The sequence below is a fragment of the Cavia porcellus genome, unplaced genomic scaffold (genome assembly GCF_034190915.1).
Source record: "Cavia porcellus strain 051 isolate PalLab524CR breed Dunkin Hartley unplaced genomic scaffold, mCavPor4.1 scaffold_2, whole genome shotgun sequence".
In the NCBI taxonomy this organism is placed as follows: domain Eukaryota; kingdom Metazoa; phylum Chordata; class Mammalia; order Rodentia; family Caviidae; genus Cavia; species Cavia porcellus.
In genome coordinates, this window is record NW_026947485.1 from 24,682,898 (window position 1) to 24,709,344 (window position 26,447).

General features: G+C 39.1%; 1 protein-coding gene across 7 annotated transcripts in view; it reads left to right on the top strand.

Moving 5' to 3' along the window:
* Positions 1-26,447, top strand: part of Dnah11 (dynein axonemal heavy chain 11) — a 298,369-nt gene that overhangs the window by 149,218 nt on the left and 122,704 nt on the right. For 6 of the 7 annotated variants that reach the window (XM_063239334.1, XM_063239325.1, XM_013152435.3 and 3 more), the window contains exons 45-54: positions 1,252-1,425; positions 8,670-8,874; positions 10,400-10,565; positions 11,395-11,497; positions 13,479-13,718; positions 16,445-16,606; positions 17,282-17,475; positions 20,425-20,587; positions 21,910-22,033; positions 22,492-22,634. In XM_063239334.1, the coding sequence (XP_063095404.1) occupies positions 1,252-1,425; positions 8,670-8,874; positions 10,400-10,565; positions 11,395-11,497; positions 13,479-13,718; positions 16,445-16,606; positions 17,282-17,475; positions 20,425-20,587; positions 21,910-22,033; positions 22,492-22,634 (1,674 nt within the window). Of the gene's footprint in view, positions 1-1,251; positions 1,426-8,669; positions 8,875-10,399; positions 10,566-11,394; positions 11,498-13,478; positions 13,719-16,444; positions 16,607-17,281; positions 17,476-20,424; positions 20,588-21,909; positions 22,034-22,491; positions 22,635-26,447 lie in introns of those variants that run through there. The other variant, XM_063239357.1, reaches the window with a different exon arrangement.

Here is a 26,447-nt window from a genome sequence, read left to right on the forward strand (position 1 = left end):
ATTATTTCAAGCCAGCTTGATGTGCCTTAAGACTAGATTTTGCAGTGATAAAATGTTACATGCTGCCCATCTGAAAAACTTAAATGAGCCTAACAATGGCAGGTGCCTTCTGTACTCGTACTGCTCACATTCCTTGCCTGTGGCCGTCCCTGCCTGTCTCTATCCTGTGTGACCAGTCTAGGGCTGGAAGTGAGCCATAATCCATGGACACACGGACATCACTGCAAAAAACGTTTCTTCAGGGTATAGGAGTCATGGTCTTAGATAAAGGGCACAATTGATAAAGGCACTGGACATACAGTGTTTTTAGATTTGACCAAAATTCACCAAGGCCAGGCTATCCCATGGATATGAGACCCTCAGTTAGGTAATCCTAAGGATTTACAGTGGTTTTGATTGTTATTGGTACACAGCTACCTTTCTGTTTTATTTTCTAACCTCTAATCTAGGAATAAGGCCACATACCTATCATTACAGAAAACCAGCACTCCTAGTCCAGATCACCTGATTGCTGCCCCCTCAACCTCCACAGGACGAGAGTCCAGAGTCGGTCCTGTGTTTTCAGCTGCACTGCTCCTGTTTCCTGGTGGGAAGCGAGCCCATGCCTCCTTCCTGCCTCCCTTCTTCTGGCAGGAATCCCAAGATTTAGGCTGGTAAAGCCCAGCAATGCTTTAGTAGTGCTTTTTGGTAATAATGCATTTGCCAGCATTTAGTCTTTTAAATAAAGGAATTTAGCAGAAGTACTACTTGCTATTGCCATAATTTTAAAGAAAAGATATTTTAACAAAAAGGCCAAAGAGGCTATAAACTCGGGACTGTATTTTTAAAGTACTCTGTTGTCTTAATTTTTCTTATTTTGCCATGAATTTATACAAAAATTGGTAGAAATCAACACCTATTTTTTTTTATTACCATCATGTTGTGGAACCCAGCATAGTAATTTGTATGACAACTGACTCTCAGAGTGAATAACTAAGGGGTACCCTGAGGTTCCTCTGACTTTACCTTGCTTCTTGGGATGATTATTCCACTAAATCTGTACCTCATGGCTTTAAGGCACAAGTCTGCATGGATCTATGATAGTGTCACTCATTACAATAATGTCTAGTTCTGTTTCTTGGTGCAACACTTCCATACCTGATTTTGACTCTGTGCACTGTGAATACTGGGTTAAGCAGGATTTGGAAGGGCTTTGTGTATTTCCAAAATTACCGTTAAGTCTGCAATAAATATTTCTCTTGTTCTCCTCAGCTTTCTGATTATCAAGCCGACTTTAGTCGGTGGTGGCATAAAGAGATGAAAGTGGTGAAATTTCCATCCCAGGGAACAATCTTTGATTATTACCTGGACCACAAAACTAAGAAATTCTTGCCTTGGGCTGACAAGATCCCCCAGTTTACTATGGATCCAGATGCTCCTCTACAGGTAGGTGTGGGGAGCAGCAGCATTCCAGCACCGCGTGCTGATGTGAGCCCTTCTGTGACAGCTCAGAGAGAGAAGTTGTTGGGTTGGTATGCTGGGTGTGTAGCATTTTCCCTAGGAGAAAATAATTTGAACCGTAGAAATGTGTAGTAAAATGACTTACATTTTTGCAACCTTCTTTTTAAAAACTTATTTCAACTTAATTCTATGGTAGCAGCTTTCTTTTATATTTTCCTAGAAACTTTGCAAGTTTTGTGAGACTTGGAGGCATGTTCTGGTAATTCAGTGATTCTTCTTTCTGGTCTCATGTAAATTCCCGCGGCAGCATTTTTCATATAGAACTCCTTTTACCGTCAGCCATAAAATGAATGTTTCATCTCCTGAACTCATGTGTTTCAAACTCCCTGGGCAGCTAACTGACGAAGCCAAATGAATTGTTGTCTTTTCTTCATAGTTTCTCTTCGCAGACTGTGCACTGACATTGTCGTCGGCTGAGTTATTCGTGACCGTCCTATTCTGCTTTGGTCTTCTTTCCTTTCATTCTCTTTCTTCATATCATGTCATTCTGATTCATTGTGGAGCTGAGTTTTCCTTTTTAATTTTTTGTTAAGTTTATTGGTACAGTTTAGATATACATAATGATCATACTTATTGTAGGGAGTTTGTACCTGTTATGATATATATTGATTCCTGTTTTTTTTCCCCCGATCCCCTCCCCAACCTTCAACCCTTTTCCCCATCTTATTTCAAAGTTTTGTTCCCATTTTATCCTTCCTTTTCACTTCTTTCCTTTCGCCCTTCTCCCTCCCTATTTCCTTCTTCCTTTTAAAAAATTTCTCAATATCCAAAAGGTTCCTTTTACCCACATCCCAGCTGGTATTTGTTATTGGTTACCTTCTCGATGATGGCCATCCTTTCTGGAGTAAGAGAGAATCTCAGTGTTGTTTGAATTAGTGTCTTTCAAATTACCAGTGAAACATTTTTTCACATATTTATTTGTCATTTGCATTTCTTCATCTGAGAAGTGGATATTCATCTCAAATGCACATTTTTGAATTGGGTCTTTAAATTGAGTCTGATTTTTTTTCAGTTCTCTGTATATTCTAGATACGAGTCCTTTGTCTGAGGGACAACTGGCTAAAATTTTTTACCAAGCTGTGGGTTGTCTTTGTACTCTGTTGGTCGTTTCTGTTGCTATGTAAAACTTTTTAATAGGATGAGGTCCTGGTTGTTGATTCTTGGTATTATTTCCTATGTTTTTGGGTTTTTATTCATGAAATCTTTGCCTATACCTATGTCTTCAAGAGTTCTGTCTACTTTTTCTTTCAGCAGATTTAACATTTCTATTTTTAATATTTAGATCTTCGATCTATTTCTATTTTAGTTTAGTGCATGGGGATAGACATGGGCCTAGTTTTATTCTTTGGCATGAGAAATGCCAGTTTTTCTAGCACCATTTATTAAAGAGACTGTTTTTCTTCCAGTGAACAGATTGGGCTCATTTGTCAAAAATAAAGATGGCTAAGTGTGTTTCTGAATGTTCTGATCTGTTCCGTTGATCCTCAGGTCTGCTTTTTGCCAGCAACATGCTGTTTTTATCACAGTAGCTTTGTAGTATAATTTCAAGTAAAAGATTGTGCCTTGCCTTTGTTGCCCAGAGTTGCCTTTGCTATTCTAGGTCTCTTCTTTTTCCAAATGAATTTTAGGAATGTTTCTTCTAGTTTTGTGAGATATACTAACAGTATTTTAATTGGGATTGCATCAAATCTCTCTAACAATTTTGGAAGCGTGGCTATCTTCACTATATTGGTTCTTCCTACTCATGAGCAAGGGATCTTTCCATTTTCTAATATACTCTTCCATCTCCATTTCCAGAATACAATTTTCAATGTATAGGTAAAATAAAATCCTTTGCTAGGTTGATTCCTAAGTATTTTATTTTTTTGGATGCTATCATGAAAGTTGTTCTTTCTCTAATTTCTTTCTCAGTGAGTCTGTTGTGCACAGGAATAATATTGATTTTTGAGTGTTTATTTTGTATACAACTATGCTAATGAATTTGGTCATTAAGTCTTTTGGTGGAGTTTTTGAGGTTTTCTGTGTAGATAGAATTCATACCATCTGCAAAGAATGATAATTTAACTTCTTCCTTTCCTATCCTTGTTCCTTTATTTCTCTTTATTATCTAATTGCTCTGGCTAATGTTTTGAGAACTACATTGAATAGAAGTGGTTATAGTGGACATCCTTGTCTTGTTCTTGATTTTAGAAAGAAAGGTTTCAATTTTTGACTGTTTAGTATGATGTAGGCTATTGATTTATCATAGATAGCTTTTATCAGACTGAGAAAAAGAACATCTATTCCAATTTTCTATAGGGATTTTATTATGAATGAGTATTAGACTTTGTCAGATGTTTCTCTGCATCTATTGAGATGATAATGTAATTTTGTCTTTGGTTCTGTTAATATTGTATATTACACATATTGATTTGCATGTGTTGAACTGTCCCTGCATCCCTGGGATGAATCCTAATTGGTCGTGGTATATAAACTTCTTGATAATTTGCTAATTTTGACTACCAGTATCTTACCAAGGATTTTTGTATCTGTGTTCATTAGAGAGGTTGACCTATACTTTTCTTTTTGGTTAAGTTCTTTTCTCATTTTGGTATTAGGGTAATACTTGCTTTCAGGATTAAGTTTGGAAGTACTGCTTCTCTTTAAATTTTATTAAAGTGTTTCACCATTAGGGGCATTAGATCTTCCCTAAATTTCTCATAAAATCCAGCGGTGACTCCATCAGGACCTGGGCTTTCTTTATTGGTAAATTTTTAACTACATTTTTATTTTATTGACTGACAATGGGGCATTCAGAATTTGTTATATCTTCTTGATTCAGTTTTGGCAATTCATATATATATATATATATATATATACACACACATACACACACACACACACACACACACACACACTTATATGAATTTGTCCATTTCCTCTGTTTTCTATTTCAGTAGAATACGGGTTCCCGAAGTAATTAGTAATGATCTTCTGGATTTTTGCAGAATCTGTTGTGAGATCACCTTTTTCATCCCTAATTGCATAAATTTAAGTCTTTTCTCTGTTTGATAAGGTCAGCTAAGGATTTTTTAAATTTAAAATACAATAGAATTTCAAAATAAGATATGAGAGTAATGATAATTAATATATTGCATATCATTATCTTCAAAGCGGTTACTCAGGTTTCAAGATATAGGCATGAGATATTGTCCAAACAGTAGCACAAACCTTTCTTTTCAATGAACTAAGAGAAATAGCAGTGTTGTTTATGTATTTTTCTTTTTTCCTTTTCCTTCCTTCCTTTCCCCTTTCCTCTATCACTTTTGAACTGTTTCTTCCCAATTCACAGTATCTATTGTACATTTTGGATCCTATTTACTCATTCAGCTTTTCATACTGTCCCCCCTCTTAAAGTGCCCATGTCCCACACAGTCACGTTTCAAGGTACTCTGGGTTTAGGCTTCAGCATTAATTCTGAGAGAGAGAGTTCAGAGGATAAGAGTCTGCCCTTTGGGCCCTCAGAATTCACATTCTTCTAATGTGCAAACTGCATTCACCTCTCATAAGAGTCCAGAAGTCTCAACTCATCCCAGCATCAATTCAAAGCCCCAAATCTCATCCAGTATTATCTCAGTTAGGTGTGGATAAGACTTGGTTCCACCTCACACACAGTTCTTCCCAGCTGTAATCTGTAATACCAGAGAGGTCTCCTGCTTTAAAATACAGTGGTAGGTCGCAGATTTAGCTCAGTGGCGAAAATGATGTAATAAATTGAACTCATGACAAAGTGCCTGCTGGCAAGCACAAGGTCACGAGTTTGATCACCATTACCAAATACAACAGTAGTGAGTCAGTGCTGTTTACACAGTGTGGAGGGACAAAACCAGGCCTCACCAGGAGGTGATCCCTACCTGGAAACCAGTGCCATGCATGGGCCACTGCCAGAGTGGGGACAGCCAGAGCCAAGCCTCTCTCTGTGAGTCTGCTCCATTCACGAACTGTGGAAGGGGAGAACAAGGCCTCACTAGAAAGCAATCCCTGCCTAGAAACCTTATCATTTTCATTGTTTTGTTGGGTTGGGTTTTACTCTTTTGTTTTGTTTCTGTTAGATCTGATGGCATGAGCAACTATATAAAGGATAGAAAGACATATTATGGTAGCAATTTTGGATTTACTGTTGACTTGAAGTCCTTTATTGCATTCATTGTTTTGTTTTTAGTTTCTTTTCTATTCTAATATGTTCAGTTTTTTACTATGTCCAAAGGTATCTGTAGCTATTTTGAAAACAACAAAAGGCATTATGGTAACTATTGTTGATTTTGTAAGGTTTTGAAGTCCTGTATCACTTATACTGGTTTATTTTGATTGGTTTTGTTTTCTTTTCCTTGGTTTTATTCTCTTCAAAATAAAAATTTTTTTAAAAATGCAATGGTAGCAGAGACATAGAATAGGGATTTTCTATTCCAAAGGGAGAAATCAGAAAGAGGAAAGAGGTTCTAAGTATAAAAGTTTGAAATCTAGCAGAAAAAATTTAATTAGGATTTTGCACCTGAAAATAATCCTCTTTGGCTCAATACACTGACCTTCCACATTGTCCCCTGTCTGAGGAGGTGACCCCAAACCTGTGCTTTGGATATCAGCTCTGTCTCTGAGGCACTGGGTGGTGATGTTTCAGCGCACTAAAATCAAAGTGGTACCACTGACCGATGCTGCGGAGGCAGCCTGCGCTCCCAGGCCTGTGCCTTTGGACCCATGGCAGCAGTGGTAGTTCTTTTTTTTTAATGTCAAAATTGTCTCTGGGTCCTTTCTTCCCTTTTCTTGAAAGGTAATGTATATGCTGCCAAACAGATGGCTTAATCATTCTATCCTATAGAATCCAAGAAGTGCTTTAACCTTCTTTGCTCTTATCCTTGTCTCTGTGCTCTGTGATCCAATTGAGAGACAATTCCCTTTGAGCCCATGACAATGGCCCCACCTCTCTCAAAGCTTCCACCACCTTCCAGGGCTGCTACACTGGGACCTGGCCTTCAGCACATGCGACTTGATGGCAGCTGGTGACTCAATCTGGGTGGGGACTCTGCCAGAAAGGAAGAAGTAAGAAAGGTGACAGGAAGCAGCCAGTAAAGTCTGTTATAACTGCTTCATATATTCTAAAGTCTTAATTCTTATTTACCCTCTCTTGAATTCAGCTCCTCAGCAATTTTATCTTAGCAGTTGGTAGCTGAGAACTTATGTTCAGCCAAGAAACACTGATGACTTAAACACTAGTGTCATGAGTCTGACACACCTTATCAATAATACCTTTTATTTAACTGAGAACCCATAAAGGCTTTGTGGTTTTACTTTACACTCAATTCTACTAAGTGTGGTTATTTGATTTACAGTATATGCTAAAGAAGAAACACTGTAAGTCAGTAATAATAACTGCATATAGTTAATATTTCATTATTATACATCAGGCCCTTTCCTAAGTGTCTCATGTGGATTAATTTTTAAAACAATCTCATAAGGCAGGGACTCCTGCCCCTTTTAACTTACAGAGAAACAGAGACACAGAGAGTGACAGATGTGGCACAGTTACCCTGGTGATAACTACAGAATGAGCAGTGGTCCTAGTTTGCTCAGGACTGATGGAGATTCTACAGGAGTAGGCTTCAAATTGTTAAACAAGACATCTTGGGTGATCTGATACAAGGATAGCAGGGTGGAAACCATGGCTGGCTGGCTGGCTCTGGAGCTTGTGCTCTGGAGCGCATCCTGTGCAGTAAACAAGTCAGAGCTCGAGCTGCAGACAGACTTGGTTTGAGTTCAAGCACTACCACTTTCTGGTCCAGTCACTTATGCTTTCTGATCCTCAGTTTTTATCTCTGAGGTAGAAATAACAGTGATCTCTTGAGTTTACTCTGAGTACCCGTCTATGCAATGAGCCAGGGTGCGCCCGTGCTTAGCCCAAAACCACATCCTCCACCCTCATAAGTGTCTGTAACTGGTGTTAACATGGCTGAGAGCCCAAGTAAAAAGCAAATGATGGCAAGTTAGAGCAAGAAAGGAGAGGAAAAATCTAAATTGAAGCTCTAAGTTTAATCAGCTACATACAGGTGCAAATTCCCTGAGTATTCTCTTTACATATACCAAAAATGTACGAATAAACTTAATTTAAAATGTAATAAAAAGGATTGGACAGTTTAATGTGGCATGGAACTGTCAGGAGGTCTGCGTGTCACAGAAGTAAATGGACTCTGGAGTAAATGTGCATATCATGAATTAAATCTGGAATTATCCAGAAAGTATTCCACTTTGTTTGCTATATTTTGTCCAAGTGAAAAAGAACCATACCCACTACGCTTATGTGTATTTCTTCTGAACAACCTCAATGAATAGTAAATCTTCCTACTTTTAAAGTTTGACCACCAAGAAATGCACCCAGCCTGTCAACTCTTTTTTTTGAACATTGTGCCAAATTCTGTGTCCTGAAAAGATGCATCTATTACCTCTCATTCTGCCTTTATATTTTAATCTGTGTTCCAAGAGTCTAATTTTCACTTTTGTATTCTTCATTTTAATGTACTCCTGTGAGCCATGTCAAATTTCTTGGGAAATGGTATATGACTATGAATTCATGATACATGAATAAATAGCCAATTTCAAAACATAACAAATTGGCTTTTATTTTTAATAAGGTAATGCCTAGTCAGTTTCAGATGTGCTTTGAATTGTATTCCACTTAAAAGCTACTGCTTCTCCCTAAACTGACCTGTCCCCACCTGGAATCATTTACCATAGATGTGCTGTTTGTCCTCACCAGGTCAAGGGGATGCTCACAATTGTCATTGGTGGGTGACTTGATTTTTCAAATATTTTATCAGCTGCTGAAGGGTGGTAGACAGCTTTTTATATATTCACTCTATTCTCTTACATGCGTAAGACAAAGGGGGTGGTATTCTGGAACAGGGAGACTTGAGGGGTGGTAATTGGCTTGGAAAATATAAATCAATCAGTTATGCTACGGTACTTGATGGCATTACCCAGCTGCTCTCCTTAAGGTGTGAAAACTCAAAACCAAAAGAGGTAAAATGTTAACTTGCCTGAGAATTCTTTGGACCTCAGTTCTAAGGTGACTCTGTTGGGTTAGATAGGAAGTTTCAGATTGTGTCGATATCTAAGTTTTCTTTCATTTTTTTCCCCAGACAGTTCTGGTTCACACATCAGAGACAATTCGTCTTAGATATTTCATTGAACTATTGCTTGAAAAAAGAAAGCCACTCATGCTAGTTGGAAATGCAGGAGTGGGAAAAACAGTCCTTGTTGGTGATATACTGGCGAGTCTGTCTGAGGATTTCATAGTGTCCCGGGTGCCTTTCAACTACTACACAACGTCCGCAGCCCTGCAGAGTAAGTGCGTCTCCTATTTACACACACGGGATCCAGCCATGAATTGGACTTAGAGAGTAGTTATTAATGGGATGAATAGAAATAATCATAGTTGAGAATGTACTCTGAAAGAAAGGATTTCAGAAAGAAGAGTTCATATTAGGCAAAGAAAAGATTTAGGATAAAAGGGTGATCTTAAGCAAAGACATGAATGAGCAAATCATGGGATGCATTGCGTGATCGGAATCTGTGAGATAACTGAAGCACCATGGTTACATGGAAGAGGAAAGGCAGGAATGCTAAGTGAGAGTTGGGCAGGTAGAGTGACCACTGTCTAGTTTTCCTAACACCAAGAGGTTTTCTGGAACATGGAATTTTAGTTTGCAAAGCTAGGTGACTCTTGGGCTACCTGGCACAGCCAGCACCATAATTATAGAGAAGGCTGAGATACAAGCTGAGGAGCCTGAATTTTCTTAGGAAGTGGTGAGGCATTGGCAGAAGCAAGGAAATGACCAGCTGGGAGCTGTGTTTTGGGAGGACGACCCTGAGGCGGGGAAAGAGTTCTGCTGAGTTTGGACAATGGTGGCTATCATCCTAGAAAGGGAAGTGTCAAGTTGGGGACGTAAATGTTAGATGGTACCATTTACTGACTGGTTGGATGGATAGGGGACCAAAAGAAAGATCCAGCTGAGTCTGCATCTGGCAGACTGGAAGTGTTTGAACCCCATAAGCAGGAGCTCAGCAAGCAAAATGAAAGAGGTAGTCTGTGTGTGGAGAGAGATGGTGGTCACACGAGCTCAGAAAAAGGCAAACTTGGTTTTGGCCCAACCTCCAGGTTTGCTGTTCAAAAAAGTGTTTATTCATTGTCTTCTCCTTCTTTCATTTGGTTATTCATGTGTTTGCTGATTTGTCATGGTCATCATTGGAGGAACAGCAATGAGACAGTTTCTTAGCCCCAGGGAATGGACTGTCTTTTCAGAGTCCTTTTATAAGTCATTAGAATGTCCGAGCCACGCAGTCCAGGTTTTTTTTTTTTTCTCACCATGCTCAGATGTGTGGCCCCATGGAGAAATAGAACTCTACATACATGGTCATATGTAGAGTTGACACGCTGTGCTTTATGCTCCAATGGCCCAAGGCGAGAAGTGTGGGAGACTTTGTTCAGCTGTTCTACACACTCCTGAGGGATGATGGAGAAGGACTGAAAGGCCAGGCTGTGGCAGAACCAGCACAGGCTGCTAGTGCCACAGGGTGCAGGGAAAGACAGCACACGGGTCATGCTGAGCTCCTCTCAGAGGCTGTGGACAGTCTGGGGATCAGGGTGTATATATTGAGGTCTAAAGAAAGGAGATTTGGAGTGACCTTTGGTGACAGGATAGAGATCAGGAGAGGCTGACATAGAAGATGACCAGAGACAAATTTCTAGTATTAAACCATAGGTAGGTGATGCCTAAACCATGGATGAAGCAACAGAAGAGGCAAAGAATATGAAAAAGTAACCACTGTATACCTTGTCTAAGTATATGGACAAAATTATGTATTTCAGGAATTCTTGAGAAACCTCTAGAGAAAAAGGCTGGTCGAAACTATGGTCCAGGAGGAAATAAAAAACTGGTTTATTTCATTGATGACATAAATATGCCCAAAGTGGATTTGTATGGCACTGTTCAGCCCCACACTCTGATTCGGCAGCATATTGACTATGGACACTGGTATGCCATTCTCTGTATTTTATTTTCTACCCTAACCTAATTATTATGATAGATGAACATATTAAGATCAAGTTATCCCAACTTCTTACTCTTCCAGGACAGTGTTTTCTGAAATAGATTTTGGATTCACTTTGTATCTCTTGGTGTCATATTAAATGGAACCATTGGCCGGGGGTTTAGCTCAGTGGCACAAGCTCCTGCCTGGCAAGTGCGAGGTCATGAGTTTGATCCCCAGGACACCTCCCCGACAAAATGGAATCTTTTCACTTTGTCTCTTTGGAAGATTGGATTAAAAAGCCTATAAACCTAGCTGTCCAGCAGTTATATCTTGTATAAGAATTTATTCCCACAAAATTATATTAAAAAGAAATTTGAACTTACTTTGAAGGATGACAGTATTTAGCACTATCTGAGCATAGCAGTCTATAATGATTAAATACAGGTCAATTAAGACAACAGAATACCCGTCTTAGCCTAAAGGAATGGCTATCATGAAGAAATCAAATAATAACAAATGCTGGTGAGGCTGTGCGGAAAAAGGAATCTCTTCTACATTGTTGGTGGGGATATAAACTAGTACAACCACTGTGAAAATGCTTCAAAAAATTAAAACTAGAAAAAAAAGAGTTAAAGACATTATACTACAGTGACAGATGCACGGCCATGTTTATGGCACCACATTTCATAATAGCTAAATCTTAAAAGTAGACAAGTTTCTCTCTACGGAGACAAGACAGTGTGTGACCAAATCTTTTATGAACTGATGGATTCTGATGTTTCCTGAGCTCCAGTTTTTGGATTTAAGATGTTGTTACTTTTTGCCTCTCAGGTATGATAGACAGAAAGCAACACTTAAAGAAATCCACAACTGCCAGTATGTGACCTGCATGAATCCCATGGTGGGCAGCTTCACGGTCAGTCCCCGGCTGCAGGTACGCTCAGTGCTGCACCCCTCAAATATCTCCATGGCATAGTGCTCCAGAGTTGTAGGTCTGTATGCTTGGCACTTTTAAGTACAGCGTGAGACTCCAACATTTTTAGAGCAGTTTTAGGTTTACAGCAAAAAGAGCTGAACATAGAGTGTTCCCACCTTTTCCCTCCCTGACCTGCTCCACGTTTCCTACTACTGTGTTAACCTCTTACATTAGCTACAATAGATCAGGCAGTGATGATACACTATTACTAACCAAATTCCAGCTTAATATTCTTGCATTGTACATTCTGTGGGTTTTGATAAACATATAATAAGCAGTGCCCACCACTGGGACATCAGAGAATAGCTCACTGCCCTTAGATCCCTGTGTTCTACATATTCATCCCTTCCTCCCTTCTGAACCTATGGCAACTGATCTTTTAAAAATATTTTCAATTTTGTTGTGGCAGTAAACTACGTGTTACATACAATTTACCATCTTAACCACTGTAAATATATAATTCAGTGGTATTAAATGCTTTCATAATGTTGTGAAGCCATCACCACGTTATCTTCATCTACATTAAATTGTACAGTAATTTTTTGTGTGACTGGCTTATTTCACTTAGCATAAAGTGCCCGAGGTCCAAACATGTTGTGACATATTGCAGAATTCCCATCTTAATGCTGAGTAGTGTACCATTTTATATACTGTACGCAGGATTTTGATTGTCCATTCATCCATGGTGGTCACTTGGGTTACCTCCACATTTTAGCTGATGTAAATAATGCTGCTATGAACATAGGTTGACAAATATCTCTTGGAGACACTGCTTTCAAGTCTTTGAACATATGTCAAGAAGAAAAATTACTAGGTCTTATGGTAATTCTTTTTTAAACTTAAGAAACGGTTGTTCTGTTTTTCACATCACTTTTTTACTTCCACCAGCCCTACATAGGAGTCACAGTTTCCTCACAGCCTCATCAACTTTGCTTTATTTTTCTCTCTTAGTGGCCATTCCAGTGGTTGACATATTATCTAATTATAGTTGTGACTTGTATTTCCCTAATAATTAGTGACATTAAATCCTTTTTATGTGCTTATTGGCCATTTGATATCTTCTTTGGAGAAATGTCTTTTGCCCACTTTTGAATCATTTGTTAATTAAATATTTAGATTTTCTGTGTATTCTAGAGATTAATTTGTTAGAAATAGCTTTACTTTTCCTGTGTCCACATCTATGCCTTTTCTAGAGTATCTTATGTTTAGAATCATATAGTATTCAGCCTTTTGGACCCCTTATTTTATTGAGCAATATTTATTTACAGTTCCTCCATGGCTTTTCGTGGTTTGATAGATCATTTCTTTTTATCACTGAATAACATTCTCTGCATGAATATACATAGTTTATTTACTCACATATTGAAGTACAGATTGGTTTCTTTCAGGTTTTGGCAGTTATGCATAAAGCTTCTATAAACATTTGTGTGTAAGGTTTTGCGTATGCAGACAAGCCTTTTAACATGGCAATAGCCATCACCAACATACATGTGCAGGAGCACACAGTGGTTGCTCCTCACTTACCTAGAGTTTCCTGGGGGTGAGCTAGGTGCTCTATGGGTGTTTCTGGGACTCTTTTGAGTACACCTGGGGGTTCACTGTATGAGCTAATCTAACATGGCTTAAGATGGAGCAACTGGGACAGTATGGCTCTGTTCTTTGTGCCTCTCATCCTTAGCAGGGTTTCAAGGTCATGGAAAACCAAAGGCTTAAGTGAGCAAGTGAGAATGTGCTGACCTCTGCTGGTTACTGTCAGTTCATCTCATTCAATGAGCTCAAGCAAGTCACCTATCCAAGCCCATGGTCAGAAAAGCAGGCACTAACAAGTTTCATAAGAATGGACCTGGTTACAGGAAGAATGAAATATCTGACCCTTGTTTGCAACTTCCTGGTATGAGTAAAGCCCATATTTTATACTAATTTTTGTCTTTCTTTTCAGAGACATTTCACAGTGTTTGCATTCAACTTTCCGTCTTTGGATGCATTGAACACCATCTATGGCCAGATCTTTAGCTTCCATTTCCAGCACCAAGCCTTTGCTCCATCACTTCTCAGGAGTGGCACCTCTTTGATCCAGGCAACGATAGCATTCCATCACATGATGACACAGAACTTCTTACCCACAGCTATCAAGTTTCACTATATTTTTAATCTAAGAGACCTATCGAACATCTTCCAGGTAGCTTGACTGCTCTATTTTATGTTCTTGAGTAGAGGAGTACAGTAGTATTAATAGCATTGGTTTACGGAACTTAAGTTTAAAACCATGCTTTGTAATTCTGAATGTATTCTTTCATTTTATGCCCATAAACTTCTCTTTGAAGCCAGTGTGATGGGTTTAGCATTCCCTTTTTGTCAGTGAGAACAGTCGTTCACTTCGGGTTACCTAGTGTCTTAGATTCTTTGTGCCACTATACCAAAATACCTGAGACTGTGTAATTCATAAGTTATAAAAGTTTTATTTTTCGTGGGTTTTAGAGGTTGAAAATTCCAAGGCCAACTAAGTAAGGCACCAGCAGACTTGATGTATAGTGAGACGCTGGTGTGTGATTCCATGATGGTGCCTTGAGCCTCATGTCTGCCCATGACAGAAGAGATGAAAAGTCAAAAGGTTCAGCCTTTTATTTGAGGTCACTTTACAACTTAACTATCTCCTAAATGCCTCTTTTCTGAATACTATACTACTGGCAATTAAATTTCAATACATGAATTTGAGGAGATAGTGACAGAGAGTGACTTAGCAATAGAACCAAAGGTAGAAATTTGAGCTCCTTAGATTGAGTCTTTTTTTTTCAAAGTGCCAAATAAGAATAATCTGTGATGTTTTTGCATATACAATTTTCAAACATTTAAGAAAGTTTTATTTCTTAGATTGCTGAATCATTTGGCATTGAGGTTACTCAAAACTCTAAAACTAGAAATTTCATTTGACCTTGCTATTCCCCTTCTAGAAATCTTTCCAAAAGAGTTAAAAATATCACAATGATTCATGAATGCCAATGTTTATACTAGCACAATTCATAATAGCTAAATAATGGAAGCGGACTGTATGCTCATCAACAGAGGAATGGATAAAGAAAAATGTATTTATATATAATGGAGTACGGTTGTGCCATGAAGATAGATGAACGAGTCATTTGTAGGGAAATGGATGCACATTGAGACTATCATGTTAAGCAAAACAAATTTACATGTAGGTTTAAGGATCACATAGTTTCTCTCATATAAGAAACCTAGAGTAAAAGTACAGAGCAAAATAAAAGATAGACAGAAATAGGAAGTTAAATCATTTTCAAATGAGAAGGGGAGCAAGAGATGCAGGGAAGAAGGATCAAGGGAAGGCAGGGAAAGGAGATAAAAAAGGAATTAATATGTGCTGTATGCATGTGCCAATCCCCACAAAGAATGTAAACATGCACTGTATATATATATATATGTATATATATATATATATATATATATTTTTTTTTTAATGTGCTATAAGTCATACTGTCCCTCAAAAAAACTTACTTTGCATATCTGGTATGTGAGGTTCCTGTTACTATAACAAATGCTCAAGATAATCGTTAGTAGAGAAAAAGGTTTATTTGGCCCAGTGGCTTTAGCAAATGGTCACTCAACCTTGCTTGCAGCGTGTTAGTGCAGGAGCACATGAGTGCGAAACTGCTTACCTCAGGGTTGCGAGGTGAAGGAGGGAGCAGGCCAGGGTCCCAGGTCCCTTTCAGGGACTGAATTGGAGACTTGTCACTAAGCCCTCCCTCTTGCAGCTCCAAGGATTCCCTGCACCACTACGCTGGGCCCCAAGGCGCTGTGTCATGGGCCTTTGGAAAACACTGGAGCTCCCAAACTGTCACACCGGGTAAAGGACAGTGTTTCCATCTGGGATTTATAAAGGCAGTTCCAAAGAAGGAATTGAAAACCAGGAATTAAAATAGATCCAACCATGGTGGTCTTCCCCGTACAGTAAAAGCAGTGAGAGGGTTATTTATGGCGTCAGGTTTTTCTGTGAGACAAATGCCATAGGGCTTCCTTGGAGTCTTAACTCTCTTCCACTCCACAGCTGCCACCAGGCACAGCGCAGCATCAGCCCATAGCTTATTAATAACATGGCTCATATCTTTTAGTGCATGTATTTCTAGCACCTTTCAAAAAGACTGTGCTCCAGAGAGTGTTTGAAAGCAAAGTTTTAATCTTAGAAGAAAAGCAAAGAGAGGCTGTGGGTGAGATGGGATTTGCTTCTTCCTGCTCCCTCTTCCCTTCCTGTCAGCTGCACCTGCCTTCTTCAAATAGTGTCTTAGCCTTTGCAGCCTAACTTTCCACAGCTCCCTGTGTTCCAGGAGTGCAGTGCAAGCTGACTCTTTATAAACAGTGGGTCGGGGTGAACACAGGATTGTGAAAGGGGGTTTGGGGTGGGTACAGGAATTCAAGTGTTTTATTGCTACCTACATCTACCCACAGCGTGTAGATTTGAGCGTTTACTTTTGGTTGTATGTTCATTTGTCACATGAACGGGTTAAACTGACCAATATCAAGGGTTTTAAATTTTTTAAAAAACATTGTATTCTGTGACTTTCATGTTAGTTGTTTGTCCTTTGGTTTCATGAGCTTAATCCATTGGAAGACTTAATAGCTACAAGGACTCAACAGCATTTAGTTTTTTAACTGACTCCTGAAATACAGTTCTGATTGTATTATAAAAAATGAGTGAGAATAATAATAAATTTTTAAAATGTTGCTTATCAAAAGGTAAAATTACTTTTATATGTACATGTATACACATGCATGCACTGTTATTGATATTGCTTCTAAATTGCTAAACTCAGCACAGCAGTTAAATGCTAAAGATCTACTTGGAATTTCATAATCTTTTGAATTAAAGGTATGTTTCCCACCTCTGCTTCATAGGGGATTTTGTTTGCTTCTCCTGAATGTTTAAAAGATCCAAATGATTTGATACACCTGTGGCTGCATGAATCTTCCCGTGTTTATGGAGACAAACTGATAGACAAAAGAGACTGTGACTTGTTTCAGAAAAAGATACTGGAAGTTGCTTATAAATATTTTGAAGTAAGTATGTGACTGTTGGAGCTCACTGCTTGCTTTTCTACCAGTTAGAGTTGCGACCAAAAGGATGTGAGTGAATTATAGTGAATTATAGTAACTGGGATGCTGAGTATATGAAGCCTGGACATAGGAATATTCTTCCAGCTGCTCATAGACAATCTTCAGGCTTCCTCTTGATAGACATTATCTTAATTCTTTTCTCAATGCTGGAACAAAGTACCCAACACCCACAAGTTAAAGGGAGAAATATTTATTTAGCTCACAGTTTGTATAGGTTTCAGTCCGTAGTCACCTGGCTCCAGTATAGGACAGCATGCCAGAGGGGCATCCCAGAGGACAAAATCTGTGGCAGAGCAGGCAGAAGGCAGCCGGCAGTGAGCCTCCCTCTCCCTTTTATTCCATTAAGGCTACAAGCCTATTGGTTGGTGTCAGCCACATGAAGGATGGGTCTTCCCATTATCCACACTCAAATCTACATTCAACCAATCAATGGCCTAATTGAGTTATCACACATCCTTAATTCATAGTTACACAGCCACAATCCAGCCCCAAAAGCCCCACCTGTGAGTGCTGAGGTTCTGAGAGGGCATCTAGGTATCAATCATAACAGACATTCTGCCTTCTTCCAGATGAATCTTTCTGAGCAGTGACACACAAGTTTCTCTCCCACATTTGCAGGGTCTCAACAGTCATGTTTTGCTTCAACAACCCCTCGTTTACTGCCACTTTGCTAAAGGTGGGGAGGACTCAAGTTACATGCCAGTGAAGGACTGGGAAGCACTAAAGGTGATTCTTACAGAGTCGCTAGACAACTACAATGAGCTCCATGCTGCCATGCACCTGGTGTTGTTTGAAGATGCCATGCAACACGTGTGAGTTGACTGGTCCTCTTTTTTTTCCATAAGAGCAGAAATGATTCCAGTCTACAAATGTTGTTCCTCAATAGATTGTACTGAGACACTATCAGTTCTTATCTATTGCTTGTCATACAACATTAAAATATATGTGTTGCTATTATTTACGTCATCTTTATAGCACACATAGGCACGCTTCTTCCTACAGTGACATAACATCCAATCAGAATTTCATTTTGTTTCACTGCAGCCCTGTTAGATAAGAGTACTAAGAAAGAGAAGCAAAAGTGGCTTATTCAAAATCACATAGTTTGTAAGTGGCAGAGCTAGAAGTCCAACTGATTTTCATGGAGTGAATAGATTTTGTTGAGTGCCAAATAGGAATGTTGCCAGTTGTTTTAATACTTTGGGGGAGGTAGGGAAAAAAAGATGGGGCTTATTTTCTTGGCAGAAAATAAAAGAAATACAACTGCCCTGGAATACAGCTTCGCTGACAAGGCTCTTGCTGCTTGCCTTGACTCGGGACCTCATGTTGTGCACAGACAGTGGTGGGCCTGCACCTGCTGCAGCCCTTCATCCACACTGCTCTCAGCCCCAGGGTTACAGCTGCAAGCACGACAGCCCTGTCTCTTCACCACGCAGGCTTGTGTGTTAGTGTTGTAGGCAGACATGAGCAAACCAGCAAGGGAGTAAGGAATACATAGAAAGTAATATATCATTCTGAAAAATTAAAATAGGCTGACTCTGTGAAACAAACTACAGATTGAGTATTCTCTATCCAAAGCTTTGGACCTGAAATGTTTAGGATTTGGGACCAAAAGCAGATTTGTCTTCTCTGAGGCAGAAATGTTTGAGAAAGAATAAAAAGAATCAAGGGTATCTGCACCATTGGAGAACAATAGGGCAAGAAAAGTTTGATGAAGAATAGAGAGCAGGAATCCCATTACTCATTTGGCGTTGCATTTCCTTGTAACCAGGATAAGGAGCTGTGATATTTTAAGTGCAGCAAAAAGTTGTGGGATGGATTCTACCATGAGGATGACCTGATCCGTTGCATAATCTAAATAGCTCATTGCCACTGTCGGATGGGGAATTGATTACATCTTTACACACAATTCTATTCTCCCAGTCCAGGTCATCTCCCTCTCTCCTGGGCCTTTCTAACAAATGACAGTAGGCAGACTGGAAGGACAGGAAATAGAGGAAGGGAGGGGGGTCATGGAGAGGGAAGGAAAGAGGAAGAAGCAATGGAGAAGATATGAGGGAATCATTAAAAAGAAGGAAGGATGAGAATCCAAACAGAAGAATAGATGTGAGGAATTCCGTTTTTAGAATTTCTCTGTAAAATATTTAGATCTAGCACTTAAGGAAAATGTCAGCATCCTCCCCAAGATCACTTGTGATCAGCGTGCTAAGCACTGAGGATCCCTCTGCAGTGATCCCCTAATTATACCAACGGGGGGACTTTACATTAGAAACTTGAGCATGGTGTTCAGCAGGTTGTTGCTAACATTGCTCTGGTTGGTTAGTATGCACTGAGTCCATGTATGTGCCATGGCTTACATGAAACAAATCTCCTTCTGCCACGATGGAGTTTTCTCAAAATATTATGCAACATGGAATTTCCATGGCATAACAGGTGAAACTGTTTCTTTGATCAGAGATTATGAGCTCCCGTCTGATTTAATAGGCATTAGAGTTGATTTTAAATCACCACCTCAAGTTTTGTAGATAGAAACATTGTCATTTAGCAAATCTTGTGGGGTAAGCCTTGAAGTGTACATTGAGATAAAGTGCAAACCTTGCTTTGGAGTGTGGGGTTTCTCTTGTGTTGTCACTTTTCTGTGGCTGATTTGTTGTGGGGTCATGTAAAGTAAAATTTTATGGGACAACCAGGCTTGTAAAATAACCTGTCTTTTCAGTAATTGGACATTTTAGGGGAATGTTCATATGAACTTGTCCTGATATAAGTGATTATGACTTCATTTTTTAAAAAAACATTATTTAAAACAAACACCTATGTGGATCATTCAGCACTTGAAGTTTATTTCAGACAAGCAACCTCAGGCAAGCACAGTGGCATCCTAGTTGTTGTCCTTAAGCATCTCCATGCTTATCTTTTATTTGGTAGTTTTTCTTAATATTTATAACATAACTGAAATCTATTTCTTCAGTGAAATCTATATTTCACTAATATTAAACCTACTTTATTCGTTACTGAAGGGTGTCACAGTGATAGCAAAAGCTTAAGTATTCACTGGATCTTGGATACTGTAGAACAAGGAATTAGTTGGCTTTGATGGAAACTTTTTGAATCTGAATGTTTTCATTACAGTTTCTACAATACTATAGGCATGGGGGATTCTTTAATGTGAAGGATGTGAGCACTGATTAAGGGGCAAGTGTTTAATTCACATGACAGAATCTCATGAAGATGTCTGTTGGTCTGAACAAGTGCATGTTTTCCCAAGTACTTGTAGAGCATGTATTTTTGGCACAAAGCTGTTTACCCTTGCTGTCTTTGCCCTTGGATGCTGATGTGGAATTGGATCTTATATCTAACAAAAAATTTTGACACTTAGGCATAAGGCCTCGTATAGATTTCAAAGTATGGTGGTAAGTGATAAATCAATGACTAATTGTTAGTAGCCTGGGAAATTTTGTTAGGCAAATAATTCAAGGGCAGAGAAATTGGCATCTTTGATAGGTAACCATACGAACAAGGACTAAAGTTTCCAATAAAAAAAAACCTGGAATTAAATTTCTAAAAATTTAATCAAAAGAAACATAATCTTGAGGTTTCTTTTTATTTTATTTTATTTTATTTATTTATTTATTTATTTTTGGTACTGGGGATCAAACTCATGACCTTGGGCTTGCCAGGCCAGCACTGTGATGCTAGCTGTACCGCCGGCTCACCAGGGCATTTTATATTCCATATGATAGTGGGTGCCTTTATTTTACCAGGTGTCGAATCAGCCGAATCCTCAGAGCCCCTCAAGGTCATGCCCTCTTAATTGGAGTTGGAGGCAGTGGCAAGCAGAGCTTGTCTAGACTGGCAGCTCACATCTGCAACCTCGAGGTCTTTCAGGTCACCCTGACTGAATGCTATGGGATCCAAGACCTCCGGGTGAGTGAGCTTGAAAGACAGTGTTCATAACGACTTCTCCTTGGAACATTGGGTCCAGGTCTGCACAGATCTCCAACAGTGAAGATGCTCACGTCCCTTACAGGAAATGGTGCCATATTTGTGTGTAATCTGTGCATACCCACCCATATACTTTAAGTCATCTCTGTGTTATCATACCTAGTACAATGTAAATGCCTTGCAGATAAACCCTATACTATATTGTTCCAGAAATAACAAGAATAAAACCTATATATGTTCAGTAGAGATGTAGGGTTTTTTCCCCAAATGTATTTAATTTGTTATTAGTTGCATCTATGGATGTGGAGCATCAATACTACTTGTAATCACTCTGTCTGGTACATAGCATAAGCTGGCCGCTCACCTTTGCCAACTGTGACTTTTAGATTTGGTCAAGGCCTCCCTAACAGAGAGAAGAAGGAAGAGGGTGCCTTAGAAGACCTGTTTACCATGATAGAATTAATAATAATAAACTTCTATTAGTGTTTGTAGGCTCCACAATAAACCTGACTCAGAAAATAGTCTATTAAATATTTGCTCATACATATAAATTTTTACTTTGCATTAACCCAAACTGACATTCAACACTATTAGTCTTCTAGTATGATACAGGGGGAAAAGGGGGAAACTCCGCTTCCTTTATAAATACAAGTAGATTTCTAGCCCCTTTGGATAAGAATATGAGAGTAAAATACAATGGGACTATCACATTCAAGGAACTGTTGTGTTTGTACATTCTTGATAGGTTTTGTTTGTTTGTTTGGTACCGGGGATTGAATTTACAATCTTGTACTTGCCAGGCAGGCACTTATGCCACTGAGTTAAATCCCCAGCTTCAACATTCTTGATATTTAATCACAGTGCTGTTTACAAAATAATACAAGCTCTAGAAAGTGCTATTTTAACTTTTTTTTTGAAAAATGTTTGTCATATTATAACCAAATAACTAAGCAAAACCTGTCTTCAATGAAATAGACAATCATTGCAGTAAGCAGAAAAGTTTCTTCTGTGTTACTTGACAAAAGGCATCGGTGAAGTCATTTTCGCTCTATTAGAAGGGAGTTGTCCCTGATCAGCTGCCTGTTTCTATCCCTCTGCTCCATTAAGCTGCAGACTGACGCCCATCCTTGTATGCCAGAAGTGCAGGTGATGTCACGCTGCTTTCCCCTATAGCAGGTCACTGGGAGGAAAGGCACAGTGCATTGCCTCCGCATTACAGTTACTCTTCCGGCACTCACGTGCACACTCCCAGCATCGCATCAGCATTTTAACAAAACATGAGTGATGGCCTCCTTTCCTTACAGGTAGATCTTGCCAATTTATACATCAGAACAGGAGCCAAGAACATGCCCACCGCGTTCCTACTGACAGATGCCCACGTTCTAGATGAGAGCTTTCTCGTGCTGATTAATGACTTGCTGGTGTCAGGTGATTAAACCAACACATTTCTTGAAAGATCTTCCCCAATGACAAATTATCTGTAGTTTCAGTGAACTTTAAAGGGAGATAATTTGTCTTTGAAATGTGTGCTGGGGCAGTCTTCAGGGAGAAACCTATAAACCTAACTAATTTGAGGTGTATTGCTTTCTTAGTCTGCTTATGGATGAGAAGTGCCTCAGAGAGGCCTTCAGAGGAGTAAATGTTATTCCTACCCGTATGGGCTTAGTGGGTGTATTCATCATTGCTCGTCTTCCAAGTATTGTATATCTTCTGAGTGCAAAACAAAAAAAAAAAAAAAAAAAAAAAGAAGAAGAAGAAAATGGCATTTCTAATTCCAAACTCTTACACTGAAGAACTTCATCCTATAAACATTTCAAACACTATAAATACCTACAATTTAAATTGTAATTATCTTTAAGTAATTCTGCTCATTCTTTTGAGAGCAGGAGAAATCCCGGATCTGTTCAGTGAGGAAGACGTGGACAAGATAGTTTCTGGAGTTCGTAATGAAGTTCGTGGTCTTGGCATGGTGAACTCTAAGGAAAATTGTTGGAAATTTTTTCTGGCCAGGGTTCGACTACAGCTCAAAGTAAGAAACATTTGATTTACCAGCATGTTATTTAGAAACTACTGTTAGAATTCTGATGTGGACCTGTATCAAGGTTAACATTACAGGTTTGAATTTCAGTGACTCATTTGGAAAGGACACGTGGACTTCACAGGTATATCTACAACATGCCTGCCTGGCGTCTGCTGTGACACTGGGTCATTATGCAGCCTTGGGCTGAGCAGGGTGTGCAGCACCCAGTGAGCCCCATGTGTCCCTATTCTAGAGGAGCTTACACTGTCACACAGCACAGGGGGCATTACAGATAATTGTCTTGTGTGATGAATGTAAATAGTGTCCTGGGGTTTCAGAGAAGCAGCCTACTTCCTCACTGGAGTAGATAAGCTGGAGGCAAGGTGTACCGTATGTCAAGCATGGATCAGAATTTCTGGGGAGAAGGTCTCTATGGGTACATTTCTCAAAGGATGGACTGAAAAGTATATTTGGAGAAGGCTGAGGTGACTAACACTAAGGCCTGGAACATAGAGTTCTTAAGGGGAGAACACAGTTGACAAACCTGGAAGAGTAAACTGAGATGAAAGGGTTTGTAAATCATTAACTGAGCAGTGGGGAGAGTTAAAAGTTAAGGAAGTGACAAGCATGTCAGTCCCTCAGGAAAAGTAACTTAGGGCTGATACTCACATGTCCTGAGGTTTGACTGAATATCCTCTAAGGCTGGCCTGTGCTTTAATGTGCCATTTAGATACAACGTAAGAACATCAGGAATAAAACAGATTTCCAAGCTTATGACTGAGGCCAATTTCAGAATGCAGTTACAGAAAATTCAGGCTTTCTAGTATAGAGATAGATGCTTACTAACCTAAAATGACTTCTGCTTCAATATTTCACTACCTGTCGCTACCTGTTAGTGACAGATTCTGTAGTGGCTGCAGAGCCTGAGGTATTAGGGAAAGAAGGTAAGAAGTGGCATCAGTATACCCTTGCAAGGAAACGAAAGAGTAGCATAACTGTGAATTCACCAAAATCTACAAATTCAAATTTCACATTAATCTGAATCATGCTGATCTGTAGTTAGAAGGTTGAGACCTAAGGTTCTGTTTCCTAAAAGGTTTTCTGCCTGTCAAAAATGTGACTCAGAACATGTTTGTCCATAGAAAGACCAGGGATTTCTCTTTGTTCCATCATACTGTATTTGAATCAAATTTTCTTGATAAACTAGGGAAACAATTGCAGTAATAGAATTTGAGATATAATGTTATAAAAATTGTAGTACTTAGGTCTGTTAGAGCTACAGAATCAACATCATCTAGAAACTTCTTAAAAATACACATTTTCCAGGCCTCCTCAGGCCTCTTGAATCAGGAACTCTGGGCATGAGGACCAGAAATCTAAGTTTTAACAAGTCTTTTAGGTAATTCTGGAACTTGATTAAATTTGAGAGCCATTGTTATAAATAATCTTAGAACAAACATCTCTTACATCTTTTGTACTCAAGCTCACTTGCTTCTACAGAATGAATTCCTAGAAAGGGGGTTGGTAGGTTAAGTAGTTATAGTTTTGAGCAGTTTTAGAACATTCCTGTAAATGTTTTTATGCTCTTCTTACCAATGACATATAAGTCCCCTCTCCTTGAATCTGGGTGATTTTAAGACTGATTCAACTAGTACCATTGGGATGACATGATGCTGAATAAATCCTGAGGCTAAGTCACAAACAATCTAGTTCTCTTGAATTATACATCCTATTTATGAGTTTTGTATATATTAAGCAATTAGCTACTTACATATGTTTCCCTCTTTCATTTATCTTTTAAATGTACATATGGTTCATGTGTCTTGGTTACGTTTCTCTCATTTCTGGGACAAAATATCTAACACCCAAAATGAAGAAAGGAAAGGTTTATTTAGCTCACTGTTTGTGAAGGTTTCAGTCCATAAACACCTGGCTCCGACGCAGGATGGCACGGCATGGGGGCAACACTTCAAGGCAGCAGCCAGAGCAAAAAGGGGAGGAGAACAAGCCTCTTCTCCACCTTACATTGTGTGCAGGCCACCCTTCCCTCTTCCTCCAGCTCCCCAAGACAGTATGTAGTACTCACAAAATCTCTGTGCCCTCCTCTTGCATAGGATGAGAATATTTACAAAGTAAGGATCCTAGATCCCTCCTGAGTCTCTTAAGCTTTTAAACTTCTCAGGTTGACACAATGTATTAATAATAACATGTTTGTTTATTTGTTTAGGACATTTGATTTTTTTAAAAACATTCAATAGTAGTGCTTTCCCTAGTGGATTTGAGGTTTCTTGTTAAATGTACAAAAGCATTACTTCTTCATTAGAAACAGTTGAAACTCGGGCTGGGGATTTAGCTCAGCGGCATAAGTGCCTGCTTTGCAAGCATGCAGTCCTGAGTTCGATCCCTGGTACAAAAAAAAAAAAAAAAAGGAGGTCAAAAGGGGCTGGGGATTTAGCTCAGTGGCATAAGTGCCTACCTTGCAAGCATGTGATTGTGAGTCCGATCCCTGATCCCCGGTACTGATAAAAAAAAAAAAAGTTGAAACTGAATTGGGCTACAAATAAAAAAATTCAACAGTCACTCCTTAAAGCCTCTCAAATTAGAGATTCAGATTGGCTAACACCTTTAGAGACACATAGTCTTTTGTCTTTCTTTATGCTAGCTTTTAATCGGTTGCCTTCTGCCTCCCAATCACAGAAGGCTACAGTCGACTTTTTTTTCAGGCAGGAAGGAAGAACGGAAAGACAAACAAGAAATACCTTGTATTAGGAAATCAGAGCTGTTTCTCAAAACCCTGAACTGATGTCTTACTATCACAACTGTATCAACAGCTCCCAGATAGCTGGAGGAGCAGGTCTTGGTACATTGCTTTTATGCACAGAACCAAGAATGGATTTTGGAATACACACCCTCCTCGTCTTCCCATGGGATTACAGCCTAATAAACCCATCACAAGTTGAGAAAGGGTCATAAATTGAAAATGCATTTCATCCACCCAACCTTCTGTACATCACAGCTTAGCAGCACAGCACGCTGAAGAGTGCCAGTTGTTTCCCTTCAGAGTTTCATGGCTGCTTTGAGGCCGTGGCTCTCTGTCTCTTCCCAGCATCAGAAGAGAGCATCCTCCTGCAGTGTCGCTAGCCAGGGAAAGATCACAGTTCTAAATGGCTTTCATACCATCCTAAAGTTGAAACTTTGTAAGTATATCGTTGCAAGTCAGGGACCATCTATAGTTTTAGGTAGCAGCATCAATTATTGCAGAGCCTGTGTGCTTTTATGATCTATATTTCTACTTCTGGAAACCAGTGGATTCCTTATAAAGTATGGTGAAGAGCTGAGAGACTTCAGGTTGTCAGAAGACATCTTTCTGTCTCAACATGAATTTCTTCCTCACCACTTTTGTGTCCTGCTTGTATTAGATGCCACATAGCTACATTTACTGGGTCTATTTCAGATTCTCTTTTCTCTTCAAGTCTTCCCACATTTATTCCAACATTGCACTGTTTTGGTTAATAAAATTTTCTCATATATTTGAATATCAGACTTATTTTTAGAAATTTTATATTTTGATATTTTTGTATCTATCAGTTTTCCTTGTGGATTTCCTTTGATTCCAGGTATGGGCAGGACTTGCTAATAGTTGAGATTTGTTTGATGTTAATCTCTGTTGATGTCTAATCCTTTTTGTTAGTCTCATTTTTATAGTGTTTAACTCAGTGCAAACTGGATTTTATTTTTTAGTTGAAATACTGATAATTTCTCTCCACTCTCAAAAAACTATTAACAAATTATCTCTGTCCTACTAAAATGATTGGAGACTTG